Source organism: Pelophylax lessonae (genome assembly GCF_965119305.1).
Source record: "Pelophylax lessonae genome assembly, chromosome: 12".
Lineage (NCBI taxonomy): Eukaryota > Metazoa > Chordata > Amphibia > Anura > Ranidae > Pelophylax > Pelophylax lessonae.
Window position 1 is genome coordinate 91,171,982 of NC_138779.1, and position 23,593 is coordinate 91,195,574.

The 23,593-nt window shown below is 41.4% G+C and overlaps 1 protein-coding gene across 1 annotated transcript in view; it reads right to left on the minus strand.

The window, feature by feature from the left end:
- The window catches only part of LOC309568881 (proproteinase E-like), a gene marked incomplete at its 5' end in the record, with an annotated part of 35,199 nt that extends 15,814 nt beyond the window's left edge, over nt 1-19,385 (minus strand). Inside the window, 2 exons of the mRNA XM_082274664.1 lie at nt 18,969-19,091; nt 19,169-19,385. Of these exons, the coding sequence (XP_082130790.1) occupies nt 18,969-19,091; nt 19,169-19,385 (340 nt within the window). The remainder of the gene's footprint in view (nt 1-18,968; nt 19,092-19,168) is intronic.
- Nucleotides 19,386-23,593: the final 4,208 nt, after the last annotated feature.

The following is a 23,593-nucleotide window of genomic DNA, read 5'->3' on the forward strand; positions in this document are numbered from 1 at the left end:
GTCACCCGCTGTGTCTGGTGGACACAGTGGGTGACAGATTGTGCTGCAGCACTGCCTCTGGGGTGCGCCCAAGGTGCGATCCTGGAAAGACATCATATAATGTCCATCCAGGACAATAGTGCGGGAGGTAGTTGAAGCCCAATTTAAGGAATTAGGCAAAATATGCTCTTGCAGTGACCCCAACCTCTGCACTACAAGAGTTACCTGCTTGTTCAGTCTAGGGGTAGAGGAATAAGGAGTCATTGGAGTTATGCCTTACTCCAACAGACTTCCTCCAGTGGTGTGCATTGTCCAACGCAACAAAGCCTCCTCTCTAAATTGTTCCTGGTTATGGTCACACTCCTGTCTCCAAGTACAATGCAACATTAACAGTACTGCATTGTATGAGATGACACCGAGGGATGGCCCACAGTCCAGAGCACTGAAGGGAAAGGAGGAGAGCGCTGGAGCTGGCTGGAGCGGGGGTAAGGTAATCAATACAGCTTGTTGAGCTCCCTCTAGATACAACAAGCATTTAACTCTTACAATGTAGTGGGCCCAATTTAAGGGCATTTGAAAATGTATTGTATTAGTATATAGCCAGCTTTAATTAAACTAAACTACCTTAACTTTGTACCCTTATATCCTCAAGTCACAATTACTTCATTATTACCTAATTGTGATATGAGTATACAATTTTTTAAAGGGGTTCTAAAGGCTGAAGGTTTTTTACCTTTATGCATTCTTTGCATGAAGGTAAAAAACCTTCAGTAATCCCCCCTAGTACTTAACCGAGCCTGATCACGATCCATCGATGTGCATGAGAGCAGCTGCTCTCCTGGGTCTCTGCCTCCCCATTGGCTGAGAAATATCAGCGGGAGCCATGCTTCTGTCAATCACAGGCAGCGAGGAGGGGGCGAGTGCGAGTTCTGTTCTATGTGTCTTATGAACACACAGAGCAAGGCTCAGGAGCAAGAACACACGAGTGCCCCCATAGCAAAAGGCTTGCTATGGGAACATTCGGAGAAGTGGAGGCATCAAGAGCACTGGCGGGGGACAGGAGAGGAGGCGGATCGGGCTGCTTTGTGCAAAACCATTGCACAGAGCAGGTAAGTAACCTGTTGCTTTTTTTTAAATTACCTTTAATATCACTTTAATAATGAATTGCTCAAGACCTGATTACCACACACAGCTGCAAATAGCCATAATTTGTCAAATGACAGAAATTAAATAATTTTCTTTCTCCCTGTTTAGATATCACCAATGAAGCCACAGCTAAAATATCAGGCTGTCTGTATTTGTTGAATAGTCTGGGGTAATTGTGATTAATTGCTCAGTTTTATCCCTTTCCTAGAGGAAGCAGATGTTGCTGAATGAAGAATCTGCTTGAATGCTGTTTATTGAAATTAATGTTAATCCTCTGAAATAATTGTATAGTTAGGATTCAGGCATTTACATCCTCATATTATAAACGAGTGATGCAAAGTTTAGTATTTGCTTGGGGAAGTGCTGCACATAGAAGAGGATAGCTGAATACAAAGCAAACAGAAGTTTTAAAGGAGATTTATATGGAATATGAAAATCCTTTTTGTGGTTAGGAGGCCTCTATGTATTGCGTAGAAGGATCACCAACTCCCAGAGTGGAATTCCCATGTTCTTTACTCCAAACAGTGTTTGGTAGCATAAAAACCTGCGAAATACATATGGGGGCTCCTTCTAATAGTTACATAGTTAGTCAGGTTGAAAAAAGACACAAGTCCATCTGGCTCAACCAATAAAAAACAAAAAAAAACAATAATGAAAACTCAACCATACAATCACATATACACAACCCTATACCCACATTAATCCAGAGGAAGGCGAAAAAAACCCCAGCAAAGCATTATCCAATTTGCTACAGCAGGGGGAAAACATTCCTTCCTGATCCCAATCAATCGGATATTCCCTGGATCAACTCTACCTATAAATATTAGTACCCACTTAGATTAACCACTTGCTGACCGCCGCATGACTATTTACTGCGTCAGCCCCTCACAGGCAAAGCGATGTAGAACTACGTCACTAGCCTGTGAGGCTCTAGGAAGCAAGCACGCCGCCGGAGGCACGCTCCCGCGCGGTCACGGGCCCCCCCGCACGTGTGCCCGCCGGGCACTCGCGATCGTCCATTACACCGGAAGAAAGGCAGGCGGTTAATGTAAACAAAGCCGCCTGTCATTCTTTCCTGTGAAAGAATGGAGATCACAAGGTTCTACTATGTAGGACCGTTGATCTCTGTTCTTACACTAGTAGCCACAGCCAATCACAGTTAGAAACACGCCCCTAGGGACACACTTAACCCCTCCCTCTCCAATAAAGTTAACTCCTTCACTGCCAGCGTCATTTTTACAGTAACAGTGCATATGTATAGCACTGATTACAGCAGTAATGTCACTGGTAACCCCAAAAGTGTCAAAAATGTCAGTCAAGGGTCCGATCTGTACTCCGCAATGTCGCAGTCCCGCAAAAAAAAATCACAGATCGCCGCCATTAATCGTTAAAAAAAAAACAACAAAAATGACAAAAATCTTTCCCTTAGTTAGTAAACGCAATAACTTTTGCGCAAACCAATCAAAATATGCTTTTTGCAATTTTTTTTACCGAGCATAGGTAGCATAAAACAAATTGGCCTAAAATGTTAAAAAATTTTGATTTTTACATTTTTTTGGGGGAATTTCATATAAAAAAATGGGAAAAATATTATTTTTGCAAAATTGACGCTCTTTTTTTGTTTATAGCGCATGATCAAAAAATCGCACAGGTGATCAAATACCACCAAAAGAAAGCTCTGTTTGTGGGGAAAAAAAGGACGTCAAATTCGTTTAGGTACAGCGTCGCACGACCGCGCAATTGTCCGTTAAAGTCATGCAGTGCCGAATCGCAAAATAGGCCCTGGTCAGGAAGGGGGTCAAATCTTCCGGGGCTTAAGTGGTTAAGTACACCCAGGAAAGAATCCAGGCCTTTTTTAAAGCAATCTAGGTTGCTAGCCAGAACCACCTCTGGTGGGAGTCTATACCACATTTTCACAGCTTTTACAGTGAAGAAACCTTTCCGTATTTGGAGACTAAATCTGTTTTCCTCTAGACGTAAAGAGTGCCCCCTTGTCCTCTGTGTTGACCTTAAAGTGAACAACTCAACACCAAGTTCACTATATGGACCCCTTATGTATTTAAACATGTTGATCATATCCCCCCTTAATCTCCTCTTCTCAAGAGAGAATAAATTCAGTTCCTCTAATCTTTCCTTATAGCCAAGCTCCTCCATGCCTCTTATCAGTTTGATCGCTCTTCTCTGCACTTTCTCCAGTTCCCCGATATCCTTTTTAAGAACTGGTGCCCAAAACTGAACTGCATATTCCAGATAAGGTCTTACTAATGATTTGTAAAGGGGCAAAATGATATCTCTCTCTCTGGAGTCCCTGCCTCTGTTAATACAAGAAATTACTTTGCTTGCTCTGGAAACTGCAGCTTGGCATTGCATGCTATTAATAAGCCTATGATCTACCAGAACACCCAGATCCTTCACCGCTTTGGATTCCCCCGTTCTACTCCGCCTAGTATGTATGATGCATGCATGTTCTTAGTCCCCAAGTGCATAACTTTACATTTATCAACATTAAACCTCATTTGCCACATAGTTGCCCAATAAAACAGTGCATTGAGGTCAGCTTGTAAGTTGGAGACATCCTGTAAAGAAGTTATTTCACTGCAAAGCTTGGTGTCATCTGCAAAGACTGAAATGGTACTTTTAATCCCAGACTCTATATCATTTATAAAGATATTAAAAAGTAAGGGTCCCAACACTGAACCTTGGGGTACACCACTGATAACTTTAGACCATTCAGAGTAAGAATCATTATCCACTACTCTCTGAATTCTATCTTTTAGCCAATTTTCTATCCAATTACAAACCGATCTTTCCAAGCCAGTAGACGTTATCTTACACATTAGCCGTGTGGGGAACTGTGTCAAACGCTTTTGCAAAATCCAAGTATACTACGTCCACAGATACCCATCTGTCCAAGGTTTTACTTACCTCCTCATAAAAAGAAATCAGGTTTGTTTGACAACTTCTGTCTTTCATGAATCCATGCTGTCTGTTGCTTAAAATATTTTTTTTTACAGCAAGAACTCTTCTATGTGGTCTTTTATTAAACTCTCCAGTATCTTCCCGACTATAGAAGTTAAACTAACAGGTCTATAGTTACTTGGCAAAGACTTTGATCCCTTTTTAAGTATAGGCACCACATTGGCCCTACGCCAATCCAGTGGTACTATTCCAGTCCTTAAATACTCCCTAAAAATTAGAAACAAAGGCTTTGAAATTACAGCGCTCAACTCTTTTAGGATGCGTGGGTGGATGCAATCTGGTCTAGCCTTATTCTGTCTAAATATTTCTGGACCATATCACTTTTGAGCCATTGTGGATCATTTGGGGCTGTTTTAATACCATCCTCGTTATGGTCATGAGCTCCCCCATGCTCCTTTGTATATACAAAGCTGAAGAAAGTATTTAATAAATGTGCCATCTCATTGTCCCCAGTCACCCACTACTGATTATTTTGTGAAGGGCCTACATGCTCAGACCTAACCTTTTTACTATTAAAATATTTTTTAAGAATTTTTTGGGGTTTGTATTACTTTCTTTTGCAATCTGATGTTCATTTTTAATTTTTGCGTCCTTGATTTCCTTTTTGCATATTCTATTATATTCTTTGTAACAATTAAACAATGATAGTGTTCCTTCGTTTTTTTATTTTTTAAAAGCTCTTTTCTTTTTATTTATAGCTTTTTTAACTTTGGCAGTGAGCCACATAGGCTTTATTTATAGCCTTTTAAATGTATTACCCATGGGAATATACTTTTCAGTGAGTTTGCATAAAGTCTTTTTGAAAATTTCCCATTTCTGTTCTGTTCTCATCGATGCCAATATTCCCTCCTAGTCTAAATCCTGGAGAGCAGCCCTCATCCTTGGAAAATTAGCTCTATTAAAGTTAAGTGTTTTTGTATTTTCTGTATGCATTTTTTGCTTACAGCTAACATTAAAAGAAATCATGTTATGGTCACTGCTACCCAGATGTTCTTTTATATGAATATTGGCAATAAGCTCTGCATGGTTTGAGATTACAAGGTCCAACAGAGCATCATTTCTAGTGGGGGCCTCAATAAACTGCACCATAAAATTGTCATGTAAGAGGTTTATACATTATTGCCCTTTAACTGGTCCAGCAGTGCCATTACTCCAGTCAATGTCTGGGTAGTTAAAATCCCCCATTTTTAACACTGTCCCAGCCCTTGCAGCCCTTTCTATCTGTGCCAGGAGTCTCCACCTCCTCATTAATACTGGGAGGTCTATAACAAACCTTTATATTACGCACACCCATGTACATTTCAACCCATACTGCTTCAGATTCAGCACACTATCCATTAACTAGGTTCTCTTTCACACTCACTTTGTGATCATTTCTCACATAGAGACAGACACCACCACCCCTCCGTTTTACCCTGTCTTTCCGAAAGAGAGCATAGCCAGGAATATTAATAGTCCAGTCATGTGAAGAATGAAGCCAAGATTCAGCAATACAAATTAAATCATAGTTCTCCCCGTGCACCAGAGCTTCCAACTCACCTATATGATAGTTTCTAGCCTTAAAGTAGTAATGAACCCTTAGCGTTTTTTAGTTAAACACCTTGTTCTCAAAAAAATAAACATTCCCCATTAAATTACTAGTTAAAATTCTTAAGCCAGCAATCTAAATTTTAATGCTGCTGGCTTCTGCTCTCTCAGTGTTGCTTCCTTGAACTTCCGGTCTTAATATAAAAGGGTTGATAATATTCAGTGCAGTTTCCAGCCAGTCTGTTAGCTTGGAGAAGGGAGGAGCAGGAGAAGGGAGGAGAGCCTTGCCATCCTAGGCTACAGGGCTGTGTGTTTTTATGTATGCAAAGAGGGTAAGGACACTACTCTAGTCCTTGCATGCAAAGGTGACTCAATAGAATGCTGCAAGAGAAAGGAGCTAACCTGAAACAGGAAACCTGGGGCAGTGGTCATGACACCAGCTTAGACTGGAACGTAGACAAAGATTAAAGGATAAAGGAGCTGCATACTAAGTAAGTGATTAGGTGCTGAAAGTGCTTAACAAATTTTAAGGTTTAATATCACAATAATATCACAATAATGTGTGTAATACGATCTGCTCATCACATGCACTTGTATAGTGCTTTACAAGGTAATTTTATGAATTTATGCTATATTCAATAAAGTAATTTATTGCGGTAATGCACTATTTCCGGACCTTTGTTTTCCCATGGACCTGTGACCCGCTTTATGGACCTGTGATCTGTTACCTGTGAGCCTTACTTTCTGATGAAGAGGAACACTGATCTGATCTATATTGGTTATATCCTTGGAGAAAGTTTATGTCTTACTAGCCCGTCTGGTGACACAGGGGCTAAGTGTGAGGTGAGAGGTTAATGAGACTGGGTGGAGGATTACCAGTACATTGAAGAGCACTGGATTTATATCTTGTGCATGCTTCACCATAATTTGCACCTGTGGACTGCTCTCCTCGATATCATCTTCATAATCCATATTTGACAGCGCTGCACTTTTTGTTATATATTTGTTATTGGGACTTTTGGTTTATTGATCCATTAGTGCATAGCAGCTTTCTGTTATTATTTGATACAGTTGCGCTGAATTTTTTATTTATTATTACATCTTTATGTAGAGCAACAATTATTTTTTCAGATCCCCAGAGAGTTCTCGTGCCATGTTGAACTTACAATGTATGAGAGAGTGAGAGCGATAACACCATATTTACCACACCTGCTCCCCATTCACACCTGAGACCTTGTAACACTAACAAGTCACATGACACCGGGGAGGGAAAATGGCTAACTGAGCCCAATTTGGACATTTTCGCTTAGGGGTGTACTCACTTTTCTTGCCAGCAGTTTAGACATTAATGGCTGTGTGTTGAGTTATTGTAAGTGAACAGCAAATTTACACTGTTATACAAAATGTATACTCACTACTTTACATTGTAGCAAAGAGTAATTTCTTCAGTGTCACATGAAAAGATATAATAAAATATTTGCAAAAATGTGAGGGGTGTACTCACTTTTGAGAGATACTGTATATATTTATTTATTTATTTATATACACACCATATTACCAAAATTTGGAACGTATTGGGACGCCTGCCTTTACACGCACATGAAATTTAATGGCATCCCAGTCTTAGACTGTAGGGTTCAATATTAAATTGGCCAACCTTTTTCAGCCACGAAAGGCCTGACTCGCAGTCTCCGCTCTAACTCATCCCAAGGGTTTTCTATTGGGTTGAGATCAGGACTCTGAGCAAGCCACTCCACCCCAAACACGCTCATCCATGTCTTTATGGACCTTGCTTTGTGCACTGGCCTAAATCATTTGGTGGAGAGAGGTTTATGGTGTGAAGTTGTTTTGCAGGGGTTGGGCTTGGCCCCTTACTTCCAGTTAATGGAACACCAAAGGCTTCAGCATACCAAGACATTTTGGACAATTTGCTCCCAACTTTGTGGGAACAGTTTGGGGTTGGCCCTTCCTGTTCTAGCATGACTGCACACCAGTGCACAAAGCAGGGTCCATAATGACATGGATGAGCAAGTTTGGGGTGGAAGAACTTAACAGGCCTGCACAGAGTCTTGACTTTAACCTGATAGAACAGCTTTGGGATGAATTAAAGCGCAGACTGTGAGCCAGGCACTCTCGCCCAACATCAGTGCCTGACCTCCCAAATGTGCTCCTAAATGAATGGTGAAACATTCCCATAGACACTCCTAAATCAGTGGACAGCCTTCCCAGAAGAGTTGAAGCTGTTATAGCTGCAAAGGGTAAGCCAACTCAATATTGAACCCTACGGACTAAGAAAATTATTAAAATTCATGTACGTGTAAAGGCAGGTGTCCCAATACTTTTGGTAATATAGTGTATATACACAGTGCCTTGGAAGAGTATTCATACCCCTTGAAATTTTCCAAATTTTGTCATGTTACAACCAAAAATGTAAATGTATTTTACTGGGATTTTATGTGATAGACCAACACAAAATGGTACATAATTGTGAAGTAGAAGGAAAATGAGAAACGGTTTTCAAATTTGTTTACAAATAAGTATCTGAAAAGTGTGGCATGCATTTGTATTCAGCCCCCTTAAGGCCCCTTTCACACTTGTGCGACTTTTCCTGCGACTTGGGGCTGCAAAGTAGCATGACACGTCGTACTCCATGATTTCCAATGAGTACTGTTCACATCTGTGTGACTTCAAGTCGCAATGACTTCAAAGTAGTCCCTGCACTTTTTTTGGGACGATTTTAATGCATTTTGAAGTCCATAGACATAGGCATTGCTTCAAGTCCAGTCAAAATTGCTGCAAAATCTCAGTAAAATCATGCAACTTTTAGGTCGCATAAGTGTGAAAGGGGCCTTAGTGACGGTTCACACTATAGCGATGTCAGACAATCGTAATTCGCACCGCACTGCTCTGCAAACCACATGCGATATCTGTGCAATGCGAATTCAGCCATACAAATTGTATTGCTGAATTTGCCCTGCATTAAGGCCAAATTCATGCAGGACCCTTTTTTTGGTCTGACCAGAATCGGATCGCATGGGCGTTCACATCTATGCAATTCGATTCCTGTCCAAATTGACAGTTCGCACTGCGATATGTAAACTAATCTGGGGATGTCATTAACTTTGTATTGACACTTTCAGCAGTTTGCATATGGCATTGTGAACTGCCTGCAAGTCGGGTGTGATGTAAGAATCCGCAGTGAATTTGCAGGGTTCCCGCATCGCACCAAAGTGAACCGACACTCACTCTGATTCCCCTAACTAAAATCCAGTGGAACCAATTGCCTTCAGAAGTCAACTAATTAGTAATTCGAGTCCACCTGTCTGTAATTTTTATCTCAGTATAAATACAGCCGTTCTATAAAGCCCTCAGAGGTTTGTTAGAGAACCTTGGTGAACAAACAGCTTCAGGAAGGCCAAGGAACACACCAGACAGGTCAGGGATAAAGTTGTGTAGAAGTTTAAAGCAGGGTAAGGTTATAAACAAAAATCTCAAGCACTGTTCAATTCATCTTCCGAAAATGGAAAGAGTATGGTACAACTGCAAACCTACCAAGACATGGCCGTCCACCTAAACTGACAGGCCGGGCAAGGAGAGCATTATTCAGAGAAGCAGCCAAGAGGCCAATGGTAACTCTGGAGGAGCTGCAGAGATCCACAGCTCAGGTGGGAGAATCTATCCACAGGAAAACTATTAGTCGTGCACTCCACAAATCTGGCTGCTATGGAAGAGTGGCAAGAAGAAAGCCATTGTTGAAAGAAAGCCATAAGAAGTCCCATTTGCAGTTTGCAAGAAACCATGTGGGGGACACAGCAAACATGTGGAAGAAGATTATCTGGTCATCTGAGACCAAAATTTAACTATTTGGCCTAAAAGCAAAACGCTATGTGTCACGGAAAACTAATATTGCACATCCCCTGACCACACCATCTCCACTGTGAAACATGGTGGTGGCAGCATCATGTTGTAGGGATACCTTTCTTCAGCAGGGACAGGGAAGTTGGTCAGAGTTGATGGGAAGATGGATGGAGCCAAATACAGGGCAATCTTAGAGGAAAACCTGTTAGAGTCTGCAAAAGACTTGAGACTGGGGCATAGGTTCACCTTCCAGCAGGACAACAAACCTAAACATCTCGGACACACACACACCTACACAAGTTGAACTGGATGGACTATTGTCTTTATTCAACCTTAAAGAGGTTGTAAACCCATTTTTTCTTCACCCTGAAAGAGAAACACATAATGAGCTAGTATGCTTTGCATACTAGCTCATTATGAAATACTTACCTTAGAACGAGCCCCCGCCATGCCGCCCGCTTAGCTGTATGACAGGCGTCATGTTCAGTCGCCCGTCTTCTCGGATCGCGGCATCCGGCCATCTGATTGGCCGGAGCCGCGGTGACGTCACTCCCGCGCACGTGCGCGCGAGCCGACTGTCACGGCGTGGGGCTCTGAAGGAACGGCACCAGCGGCCGTTCCTTCAGAACGCATGCGCCAGTGACGTCACTGGCTGCATTTAAGGTAAATATCTCCTAAACGGTGCATGTTTAGGAGATATTTACAGTACCTATAGGTAAGCCTTATCATAGGCTTACCTATAGGTACAACTTGCAGAGGAGGGTTTACTTCCTCTTTAATTACTATGTTACTATCGTAACATACAGCCAGAGCTACAATGGAATAGTTTAGATCAAAGCATATTTATGTGTTAGAATGGCCCAGTTAAAGCCCAGACATAAATCCAATTGAGAATCTGTGGTAAGACTTGAAAATTGCTGTTCACAGATGCTCTCCATCCATAAATGGATCTTCCTTTCACTTAACAATTATGTGCCACTTTGTGTTTGTCTATCACAAAAAATCCAACTAAAATACATTTACTTTTTTGGTTGTAGCGTGACAAAATGTGGAAACTTCATGGGATATGAATACTTTTTCAAGGCACTGTATACTACATACAGTATACAGTACTGTACATAGACACACACACACACATATCTTGGGTTTTTTCTGCTATTTGTTATTGCTCGCCATACGAAAATAACCTGTGGCCTTTAATTTTTTCTTGTGGTTCAAGCAACAGTCCATCCAGAGACATTCTTCCACTGATTTTTTTTTTCTTTCTTTTTTTAGATTAAATTGCCGAGTTTTAGATTGAGATGGGTCAGAGGAAAAAGCTTTTAACCTGCAAAACCATCCTTTTGGAAATGATTTCTGGGTAAAACTGTTATTAAGTGATATCCTGCCACTTTATATCTCAATTTTTTATTTTCTCGTATCCTGAAAGCTATTTCATGGGTGTTATATTTCATTGCTAGTTCTACAGCGGAGCAAGGCTGGCAGAATGTTTTGCTAAAAGCTTCTAAATTATTCTGTCAACCTTGTTTGTATATTATCGATAATGTGCTTTGCAGTTTTGCCACCCAACACAGTGCAATATTGGATATTCTTTCTGTGCATTGTACTTGAAGGGGATTCCTAGTTTAAACAGAACATATAACCAGGTTTGGGGTCAGCTTTACGTTTATAAGATAATAAAGTGATTATAAACGATCACCTTGTAAAACAACCTATTCAGTTTAACCACTTCTGGACCGGAAGATTTTCCCCCTTAATGACCAGGCCATATTTTGCGATTCGGTACTGCGTTAATTTAACGGACAAATGCGCGGTTGTGCGACGCTGTACCCAAATTAAATTGATGTACTTTTTTTTACCACAAATAGAGATTTCTTTTGGTGGTATTTGATCACCTGTGCGATTTTTATTTTTTCTGCTATAAACAAAAAAAGAGCGACAATTCTGAAAAAAAAAAAAAAATGTTCACATTCTGCTATATAACATTCCCAGAATTTCTTTTAAAAAAAATCAACATTTTTTAACATTTTAGGCCAATTTGTTTTCTGCTACTTATTTTTGGTAAAAAAAATGCATTTTGATTGGTTTGCGCAAAAGTTATCGCGTCTACTAACTATGGGAAAGATTTATGTAATTTTTATTGTTTTTTTTTATTTTTTACTAGTAATGGCGGCGATTTTTTGCAGGACTGCGACTTTGCGGCAGACAGACTGACATGTTTGACACTTTTGTAGGGATAGTGACATTCAGTGCTAAAAATATGCACTGTTACAGTAATAATGACACTGGCAGGGAAGGGGTTAACACTGTGGTGATCAAGGAGTTAAATGTGTATCTAGGGGCGTGTTTCTAACTGGGGGGGCGTGGCTTGTGAAATGATCATAGAGACCTGTTTTCTATATAGAAGGATCACAGGCACTTTGTGATCATTGCAGAGAGAAGAACGGTCAGCTGTGTTTACAACAGCTGCCCGTCCTTCTCTCAGCGGGGAGCGATTGTGGGTGTCAGGCGGCAATCAGAGCCGCCTGCCCCGCGCTGCCGAGTGGGGGCAGGAGCGCGCCCCCTAGCTGCAGGTGTGCGACCGACATATACCTACGTCGGTTCGCACAGGAGGGCCGCCCAGCCGCAGCGGTCGGGAAGTGATTAAAATAGAAATAAAAGGCAAAACATTTTTGTTTAGATATAAAAAAAATTAAATACCCTTTTTCCTGATCACATTCCCTCTGTACTCAGCTGCATATCAGCTGGGGGAGGAGAAGCAGCAGTACACTGAGCTTCCCAGTGACAAACTGTGCAGGAGAGGTGTGTCAGGACAAGTCTGATCATTGGAGGAGAATAGGCTGATTTCCCAGCATAGCTAGAGAACTGACCACGCTGTGTTCTCCTGCTTAGTGTGGTCAGTTTTTAATAGGAAAGCAGGGGGACTGACAGGAACACCAGGGATTTCACACAAAGGAAGCAATACAAAGAGAACAAGATACTTTCTCATACAAGTACATGGTACACCAGGCGCATATCAGGAATATAAAATGTTGGTGTAACAAAGGCTTTCATTTGATGCTTGATATCTCTTTTTTATTTTCTATTTATGTACTGTTTGGATAAAGCTTTTGTTTCACAAATAAAGATTTAAAATGAAATCCAAGCTGAATACACAGATTAAATACATGTAAGGAAGCCTTTCTTTGCCAAAATATTTGTATATCCGTTCATCCAGTCCTGAGATTTACACAGCCTGTCTTTCAAGGCAAGATACTCTGTTACAGGTTTTGTCCACTGCTTGTGACTGTACAGTGAAAAGAGAAGCAGCACACTGATGAGCTCATTTCTTTCTCATTATCTCCTATCAGCATGTTCATTGTTAGCAAATAAACACTAGCATTCAACTTACTGGCTCCATGTACTGCCATTCCCACTTCCAGTTTAGTGATGTATTGTTCAATGCAGAGCTGCAATGATGTGTCTTATATTTTTGGTTCTCTATAGGGTACTACAGAAGTGGTTTGCCCTTAGACTCTTGCTTTCTAATTGAAGCATTATGCAACGCATAATGCAAAGCATTTTGACGCTACTTGAAGACTTTAAAGGGTAACTTTTGTGGGGGTGGGGGGGGGGAGCAAATAAAAAAATAGCGTATACAATTGCGACACAAATCATATTGTAAATTAATGTTATTAAAAATTACCTATCCTTTTAAATCTGCAGCTGTTGTAATTTTCTGAAAATGCAATGCAATATGGCTACCTGGAGCTGTTCTGTACACAGAAACATAATTTCCTGCTTGTGTGATTGGCTCACCGAAATTCTCAGAAGTCTGCATAAGATGCAAGTCAGATTTCTGGCATCCCCCTGCAACAGAAATGTCATTTTTAGTGAAATACTCCCAATAGGAACACGTCTAAAGGGATGCAGGCCCAGCAGCTTCCCTCACTAGAGCCCTGCAGCTGCCACAGCTGACAGATAATTATGAAACCACTCCCATTTGACCCACTCAGCACAGAGCAACAAACAGGGATTTCTTCAGAATAACAAAAGGTAGGAATCTGCAACAAAGGTTTTTATAATCCTTGCAATGTACAGAGATCACCCAGAGGAGAATGTTTTTTTCTCAACAAAAGTGGAGTTACGCTTTAAGGCCACACTCACACCTGCGTGTTCCAGGAACGTGCACAGAAATGCAGGTTTTTGCATGTGCTCCCAAAAACATGCGAAAACGCACATCGTGCTTGTAGTGCCATTATTTCTTAACCACTTCAGCTCTGGAAGGTTTTAACCCCTTAATGACCAGGGCATTTTTTGCGATTCGGCACTGTGTTACTTTAACGAAAAAATGCACGGTTGTGCGAGGCTGTACCCAAATACAATTGATGTGCTTTTTTCCCACAAATAGAGCTTTCTTTTGGTGGTATTTGATCACCTCTGCGGTTTTTAGATTTTGCGCTATAAACAAAAAAAGAGCGACAATTTTGAATTTCTGCTATAAAACATTCCCAATAAAAAAAAAATTAAAAATCTAATTTTTTTATCAGTTTTAGGCCAATTTGTATTCTGCTACATATTTTTGGTAAAAAAAAATCCCAAAAAGCATATTTTAATTGGTTTGCGCAAAAGTTATAGCGTAGATTTTTGGAATTTTTATTTATTTTTTGTTTTTATTAGTAATGGCGGCGATCATCATTTTTTAGCGGGACTGCGACATTGTGGCGGACAGATTGGGCTCATAACTGACATTTTTTACACTTTTTGGGGATCAGTGACATTAATACAGTAATCAGTGCTAAATATTATGCACTGTTACTGTAAAAATGACACTGGCAGGGAAGGGGTTAACACTGGGGGTGATCAAAGGGGTTAATGTATGCCTAACTGTGCTTACTGACTGTGAATGACAGGCACATAGGGATCGAAGTTTCAGCTTTGCAGAAACTCCTGATCTCTCCCTGCCTGTGTGACAGAAGACTCACCTGCTTTGTTTTTCCATGTGTCACAGTCTCTAAAACAATCTCTCAAAACATTCCTGTAATTTATTACCTGTCAAAGGTACGTAAGGATCCGGTTAACCCACCCGGGAGGCCTATTGTGAACGGAATTGATTCCGTTACCTCCCGGGTGGGTAAATACATTGATAAATTCCTTCAACCTTTGGTGGTCAAAACCCCCTCTTTCCTGCGTGATTCCATGCAGGTTGTGAATGAATTGAGGAACATCAGCTGGAAAGACACCTATATCTTGGCTACCGCTGATGTTTACTCGTTATATACTATAATTTCACACAATCAAGGTATGGAGGCAGTGGGTTATTATTTAAGACAGGACGTGCCCTTGGGGTTTCAGAGGGAATTTCTGATGTCACTCCTCGACTTTGCGATGAGTCACAACTATTTTTGGTTTGACAATACTTATTTCCGTCAAAGGAGTGGCCATGGGTGCAAAATATGCGCCTAGTATGGCCAATCTGTTCATGGCCAGGTGGGAGGAGGATGTTGTTGGTACTGTCCCTCGGCCAGAGCTTGTGCTCTGGCGGAGGTACATAGATGACATCCTGTTTCTATGGGATGGTGATTCTGCTTTCCTGGAACGATTTATGGCCAGATTGAACATGAATGATAGGGGCATAGTGTTGACCTTTGAGTGGAGTAGAAAGGAGATCCATTTTTTGGATCTGAATATCAAAATAGTAGACGATCAAGTCGTCACCTCCACGTACTTTAAGGAGACCGACAGGAACGGATTTATAGATATGACCAGCTGTCATCACCCATCTTGGCTGAGATCCGTTCCTGTCGGTCAGTTCTTTAGACTTAGGCGCAATTGCACCAAAAGGGATGATTTCCTGAAAGGGCTGTCTCCCTAAAGAAAAAAATTCTTGGATAAAGGCTATGAAGAAAAAGACGTAGATTCTGCTATTATACGTGCAGACCACAAAAACAGGGAGGACTTATTACAACCCAAATCCAGACAAAGAGAAGATAACTTTCAGCATGGTTTCTTTTCCTCATATTCCACACAACACTATTCTATCAAAAAAATCTTCCGCCCCTAAAATTGCAAGTGGCTCCTAATATCATCAATCCCCCGAAAAGGGTTTCCTTTTTCCAAGATATAGGGGGATTTTTTCCTTGTAAATACTGTGTGGTTTGTAGAATCAACACAGGAGGTAGGAAAAAATGTGATAGTTTTGAGGCAGGAGTCACCAAAGAAGCCCATAAAATCAAACCCTTCATTACCTGCACTTCCGGACACGTGGTGTACCTTATTAGATGCCCATGTGGGTTGGAATACGTTGGACGTACCACCAGGATGCTTAGGGTCCGCTTAAAGGAACACATTACTAATATAGTTAATGGCTTCCCCAAGCATAGTGTCTACCGCCATTATGACACATGCCATAACAGGAATCCAGTGGGTACCCTAATCTTGGGGATTGACAGGTATGTAGGCAACTGGCGGGGAAGTAATCTTACCCGGGGGGTTTCCAGGTTGGAAACCTCCTGGATTTATCGAATTAAATCCTACGCCCCTTACGGGCTTAATATAGAGTGGGATCTGAATTTGTTTATTAATAATGCATGATGTACCCACTCAGCACTCCAAGCGGGGGATTATGTGCTGGAAGGAAATTTTATTTATTTTTTTTAATAATTTCATTCCTTCTCCACTATAGTTAATATAATTATTAATACTCTGTACAGGTCTCATTTTTAATTGAAGAAAATGCACCATGGTGATTGATAATTACCTTTAATATATTACAAGTACTTTTTTAAGGGCACGCTTTTCTTTTTCTGTTTATTAATGTTTTTTATATTATTGTATGGGTGCAGGGTGGCTTATGCAAGATGTATACTGTGGCTGTGGCTGTGTTGTTTGGCCACAAGATGGCGCTGTCTCCAGACCTCGCATGCCTGCCTATAGTGGGTTTTAAATAACCTTTTTAGTCATGGCATTTATCCTTATTAATACTTTTGAAAGTTGGTCTTTGGTCCAATTTAGGTATTATAATACCAATTGGATTTAAAGTTTATAATGCCGCTGATTATTGCTTCTTCCTGATGTTTCCGGTCATTGGAGCGCATAGCTCCGATTTCCGGTTCTCGGCTTACCAATCCGCCTCGTCCCTCTCGTATAAGAAGTGTGTCCTCCTACCATGAGGCCACGCCCCTGACGACGTCATTCCATGTGACGAAACGTGCGTTGGGTGGTCCCTCATTGGTAGAGGCGGACGCATGCATGGTCAAGGACGACGGCAGCCATCTTTTTGGATTGAAACAACTTCATCTACATCTACCTCTATGCTGTTATACAAACGCTGCTGCCACTCTGCATATATGTGAGTGCAATATCTGTATTTTATTACATTAAACGTTTTTACATTATTTACTGCACTATGAATGGCTTCCTTTGTGTCTTTTGAGAATTATGCTCACAGAGGATTAGCAATAATTTGAGGATGACCTATGATGGATACCTGATGAGATGATGACCGGTGCCTATTGATATTCACTGATACATACTGCCCATAAGACCTGGTGATCTGGTAAGGGTATTTAATATACCTCTATTGGTGGTGGTTCTGTGACATCTGGTCCGTCTTGGTAAAATTGGTGGATGTTACCCTTAACGGTCATGTGGATTTCTATTGTCATGTGGATTTCATAAAGGACATTTCTTTTCTATTATATAAGCGCTACAATCTATTCCTTAAAGGTCAAGATGTAGATGCATCCAGCAGACATAGATGCATCCATATGAGCATGATTTTGGCGACAACAGGGGTATATGTAAGGGAGGCGGGCCACTGCCAATAGGCCTTTCTGGACAAACAAGGAGGACTGTGTGATTGATGGTGGATCAGTAAGTTTTATAGGAGCAGGCCTGGACTGGGACAAAAAATAGTCCTGGGCATTTTAGGCTTAAAAAGAAAAGAAAAATGCCCATGGGACTTTAAATGAGGTGGGTACCGTAGGCCATAAATACTGAATTTTATTTTCTCATACAATACACAGTAGACAGGATTAAACAGTAAAAATACAAAAAAGTATACATATAGATCCATAACAGTATAAATTGCATACTGGTACATAAACATCTTGAGGCTCAATGCATTTCATGAGGTTCAACTCACTTCTTCAAGAGCAGATGCGTATTTGGTCTATAAATATAATACAACATAGTATCAAAATACAATGCAATGATCAGAAAATGTTCTTTTAAAATGGACCTAAAGGCGGATAAGTACTCACATCGACTGACCCGGGATGAGAGACCCGTGCAACCCCCAGGTAGCGGCCGCAAACGCCTGATCCAGGAGTTGAAGGAGTGGAACAACCAGACAGCCTCCAAGGGTGGACATGTGGGAGATAAGTGTGGTATATTGAATGTGGGAAGATATCCCTTGTGCTCCATAGCGGTTTGCTGTAACAAATATATGTGTATATGCGTATATAAGAATATGTAAAAGTAATGAAATAAGGTCATCTACTATATATATAATGTAATGGAGTAAAGGAGGTATCTGTGTAATATACATATAGTAGAGCACAAGCAGGAGTATGGAGCAAGAGATAAAAAGATCAACAATGTATAGTGAAACAGATGGATCCCAGGGAAGTGGAGTGTGGCAAAAAAGAGTCAAGAAAGAGTGAGAGATATATAGGGGTAGGAAAGTGTGAAATCCATAGGGAATAAACGAATATACCAGAGTGAGTGGAAGTCTGCCAAGGCATACAAATGTGAAGCCAGTGGTGTGGGATGATTCTCCTAAGTGACTGAGTGAGTCTGCAATTCCTGGTGCAAAAACCTCCCCTATTTACCCCCAAGGAGGTGTGGTGAGCGCCACGCCTAATGCCATGCGGGGCGGCTAATGAGGGACATGGACAAACTCCTGGGGGGGTTGTCATCTCAGGGGAAGAAAGGGAGCCAAAACATTTTAGGCTGAGCAGAATATTTTTTTTTAAAACCAAATTACAAATAATGACAACTCACGGTTTCTTGATGTCTTTTAGTTATATTTAGCCTGCTTCAGTCACTGTAATTTATCAATCATTTGGCATTGTATAAATATATGATATTAAATGATAGAATGAATGCAAACAAAAAGCAAAATACAATACATTTTTTGGCATATTTTTTTTTATATTTAAAATCACAGAACAAAATAACTGCTCTGTGGATTCAGCAAGTTTCGTAGAAGTTCACTGGTTTCTGCAACTCTGTCAATGACATCATCAGAATCAAGGTTCATCATTAGTATATCCTTTTCGATTGCCATCAGCATCAAAGAGCTCAAATGTTCCTGAGTTACAGAGCTTCTTAGATGGATCCTAATAATCTTCAACATGGAGAAACTTCTTTCACAGGCAACTTTTGTAAAAGATAGTGCAAGCAAAAATTTGTAGGCTAAACCGATGACATTATAGGCATCAGTTAACAAATTATAGCGCTGCATTATCTTTTAGCACCAATAGCACAATTCTTACTTGCCATGCAAGATTTGTTCACCAGTTCTGTTTCTGGTAATTTGCTTTCCTGGTTTTCCATAGATACACCTTCTACAATACTACTGTATATTCTTCGAGGGGTGATGTTTTCAGCCTGGCCCACTGCATTGCAAAATTTGCCAGTTGGAAATGGAAATTTTCTGATGTTGCTCTCTCATCAAATCTAACTAATCATTTGCCGAGTTCTTCCATTGCTGGTTCCTGAAGTCCAGATTTTTTTATATCAGAAAAGCTGTTTGGCTCCAAGCAAGCTAAGTCAGCATAGAGAGTCCCACAGGAGAGAAAGCGGGGATTCATGTTCTCTGTGACCGTATCCAAGATTACATTGTGCACACATATTTTATAAGCTGAAACATCATCACAAACTGCTACATCCTCATCAGTCTCATCTGCCATTCACTTTCTTTTTCTTATTCTTTTTTTGAGGCAGGGTGGTCTCGACTCTCTACTTCTAGGTGGTAACTTTCTTCTTCTTAATTCTTGTCATTTGCCCACTTAAAAAAACTTATCAGCAGTCATTTGTATGGAATCAAAACTTCTTGTAATTCTTTTTAGTTTTTCTTAAGTTCCCTGTACCAGTTGAATAACTTTTGAGATATCATTCTGAGTTGTTTGCAGATATTTGGACAATGGTGTTGTCAATTCAAATATTCTCAGAACAATTTGAGCTGTATGGTTTCATATTTGAGCAAGGATTCTGCATAAGATTTTGCTCTAACACACACCTCAGCGTTCGATGACACACTTTCTTCAACTCTGCTCAAAGTGTACAGTAGACTAAGAACAAAAGCAGAATCAGGATTAAAAAATTCCCCAAACACTTTTCCTAAATCAGAATCTTTTGACCACCAGCGTGTTTCCCCAATTACTGAAATTCTTTGATGGCGAGGGTCCTGGCTAACTTGGTCCCAGGTATTCATGCGCTGATAAGAATCACGAATAAACACAGAAATGTCATTCAACAAACTGAAGAGTGATGCTTTTCCAACTACAATCTTTGTTGTATCTGCAAGTACTAAATTCAGAATATGTGCAAAGCACCAGATGTGAATTTTCCCTGGTGATTCAGTTGACTGCCAGAAAGAGGAACCATTGTACTGGCCTTGCATATTTGCTACTCCATCCATTGAATTGCCAATGCAATTTGTAATATTAAAGAGGTTGTAAACCCTCTCTTATAACTTGTACCTATAGGTAAACTTTTAATAAGGCTTACTGTTAGGTAAATTGAATAAACCAAGTTTTGTGTGAACCTAAAATATATCTAGAGTGATGCTTTAAGCTTGCATGAGACTAATGAAATGTGCTTATTCGAGGAAACATCTGAGAACGAGAAAAGATGGTCTGATGATCTCAAGCGGAAGATATGATAATTGCAGCCTGATGAAAACCAAACACCTACCTTCCTGTTTGATCAAAGAATAGACATTTGTGGTCAGAACTAGTTTAAACCGAAAAAAAACTGCTGCAAGGTCCCTTTTTGTGTCAGTCACTTGATCTTAACGCCCATTTAACTATTAACTTACCATAAGAAGATATGGACGCTGATTGGATTGATTATACGGTCACACCTAGGTTACAACCCAGAACACACCTATGCCTTATGCATATTTATTACTATAAAAAGCTTGAGCCCTTTGGTTTTCAGCAGGATTTGCACGCACGCAGACCGAATGATTATTCTTTGTATCGTGTGTCTCCTCCATGCACATGAAATAAAGCGAACTTACTTGTTTTCCTAAATCACCGGTGTCCAGCCTGAAGTTTTTCCAACACTTACCTATAGGTACTGTAAATAATTTGCACCGTTTAGGAGATATTTACTTTTAATGCAGCCGATGACGTCATTAGGGCCTGCGCTGTGAAGGAACGGCCACCCGTGCCCTTCCTTTAGAGCCCTGTGCCATGAACTACAGCTCCCGTTGCATGATTTTAAACACAAAAACAATTTAAAAAGGTTTTGCCCTGTTGAAGATTAACATTCAACAACTGCAAGAAGCTTTTTATTGATACAATCAGTCACATAGCGAACAATTGTGGAGCATTGATCTTTGGAAGTGATGTCTTGAGTTGTATCAATCTGAATTGAAAAGATCCCGGCTTTCCTTACTTGCTCTCACAATAATGTTTCCGGCAATACCTCACATGTGTGATGCGATCGCTGTGTACATAGGCAAGGGACCTACCTGTGCGTTTCTGCGTGAGCATAGGGGAACTTAAATTTTTTTTTTTTTATTACATTTTTTTTTTTTTTTAACACTGCACCTTTTTAACTTTTTTTTTGATCATCTTTATTGTTATTACAAGGCATGAACAACATCCCTTGTGATAACATGGGCCATGACAGGTCCTCTTTATGAAGAGATCTGGGGTCTGATCATTTGCTTCACTGGCCAATAGCGGCCAGGTGACCAAAGAGCCGAAACAGGAAGTGACTAAATCCTCGCTTTGTGTTTCTGACAGTGAGAGGAACAACATCCGTTCCTCACACTGTGTGTCTAGAGCTGGATGCAACCGGTTGCATCCTTACTGGGTTCCCCGATCACACAGGGGAGCTTGGTAAAGGCGGCAGTGGGAGGAGGGTGGGCCCCCCGTTCTGCTGCCTGTAAAAGTAATTCCGTGGCTTGTTAGCCACCCAGATAACTTTTATCATGTGCAGAATCACTGGGGCAAAATAATGATATCTCCATCATTGCTGCATTGCTCACCCTTCCTGTCTGAAGAGGTTTATAAATGTACAGGAGACAGGAAGTGGTTCTAAAGCCTCAAGGTTTATTATCTAATGCAGAGCTTCAGCCCGCTGTCAGCTGAAAACAGGTCACAGGGGTGAACTGCACTCCTGTGATTCACAGCAGAAGTACAACCAAACAAGCTTTGGCTGTACTTCTCCTTTAAGGTAAAAAAAACCTTCTGTGTCACAGACTCACACTCTCATACTTACCTGAACCCCATCGTGTTGCAGTGGCGGAGCTAGACTTTTAAAACAGGGGTGGCAAGGTATTATTTTGGGGGGTCAATATATAAAGTGTCATTTAGTGTCAGATTTGTCCACCGCAATGTCGCAGTCCCTCTAATAATCGCTGATCGCTGCCATTACTAGTAAAAACAATTAAAAAATAAAAAGTTCCATAGTTTGTAGATGTAATAACTTTTTTGCAAACCAATCAAAATACACTTTTACAAAAAATATGTGGCAGAATACATATTAGCCTAAATTTATGAAAATAGGGGGGAGCTGTAAAGCACTGTGGGGAGCTGAAGAGCCCTGGGGGAGGGGGAACTAAAGAGCACTGGTGGGGGGGGGGCCTGAAGAGCTCTGGGGGGTACTGGAAAGGGGGGGTGTAAAGTATGCATTTATTAGATACAGAGAAGAAAAATACATCAACATCAGCAGTTCTATGGCACATCATTCTTTGTCAGTTAAACACTCTGACCTATACATATCTGTGAACACTTGCAGATTAATATGTGCACATTATTCTAGGTATATTGGGGACAGTGGCGGCTGGTGCTCACAATTTTTGGGGGGTCGCGCAAACAGAAAAATGTAACAGGCATTGCTTTGCGGCAAAAAATGCTGTAAAAAATTGCGTGACTTTGAGGTCGCAAAAGTGTGAAAGGGGCCTTCAGTAATTAAGGTATAGTGTGCCCCCTTTCAATGCAGAGAGACCAGCGTGCCCCCTTTCAATGCAATGACCAGCGTACATGCCCCCTTCAATGCAGTGACCAGTGTACATGCCCCCTTCAATGCAGTGACCAGCGTACATGCCTCCTTCAATGCAGTGACCAGCGTACATGCCCCCTTCAATGCAGTGACCAGCATACATGCCCCCTTTCAATGCAATGACCAGCGTACATGCCCCCTTCAATGCAGTGACCAGCGTACATGCCCCCTTCAATGCAGTGACCAGTGTACATGCCCCCTTCAATGCAGTGACCAGCGTACATGCCCCCTTCAATGCAGTGACCAGCATACATGCCCCCTTTCAATGCAATGACCAGCGTACATGCCCCCTTCAATGCAGTGACCAGTGTACATGCCCCCTTCAATGCAGAGATCAGCGTACATGCCCCCTTCAATGCAGTGACCAGCGTACATGCCCCCTTCAATGCAGTGACCAGCGTACATGCCCCCTTCAATGCAGTGACCAGCGTACATGCCCCCTTCAATGCAGTGACCAGCGTACATGCCCCCTTCAATGCAGTGACCAGTGTACATGCCCCCTTCAATGCAGTGACCAGTGTACATGCCCCCTTCAATGCAGTGACCAGCATACATGCCCCCAATGCAGTGACCAGCGTACATGCCCCCAATGCAGAGATCAGCGTACATGCCCCCAATGCAGAGATCAGCGTGCGTGCCCCCAATGTAGTTACCAGCGTACATGCCCCCAATGCAGAGATCAGCGTGCGTGCCCCCTTACCTACCTGGAGCGTCAGCGGGCGGCTTCTTCTCAGTCCTGGTGACCGGCGGCGCGTCTCCACAAGTCCTTCCGCCTCCTCCTCGGCTAATGGCAAGGGGTTTGTCTTGTGGCAAATGGCAAGGGGTTTGTCCTCCCTCCCCCCCCCCTCGGGCACTCACATTCTTCTTTCCCCCCTCCTCG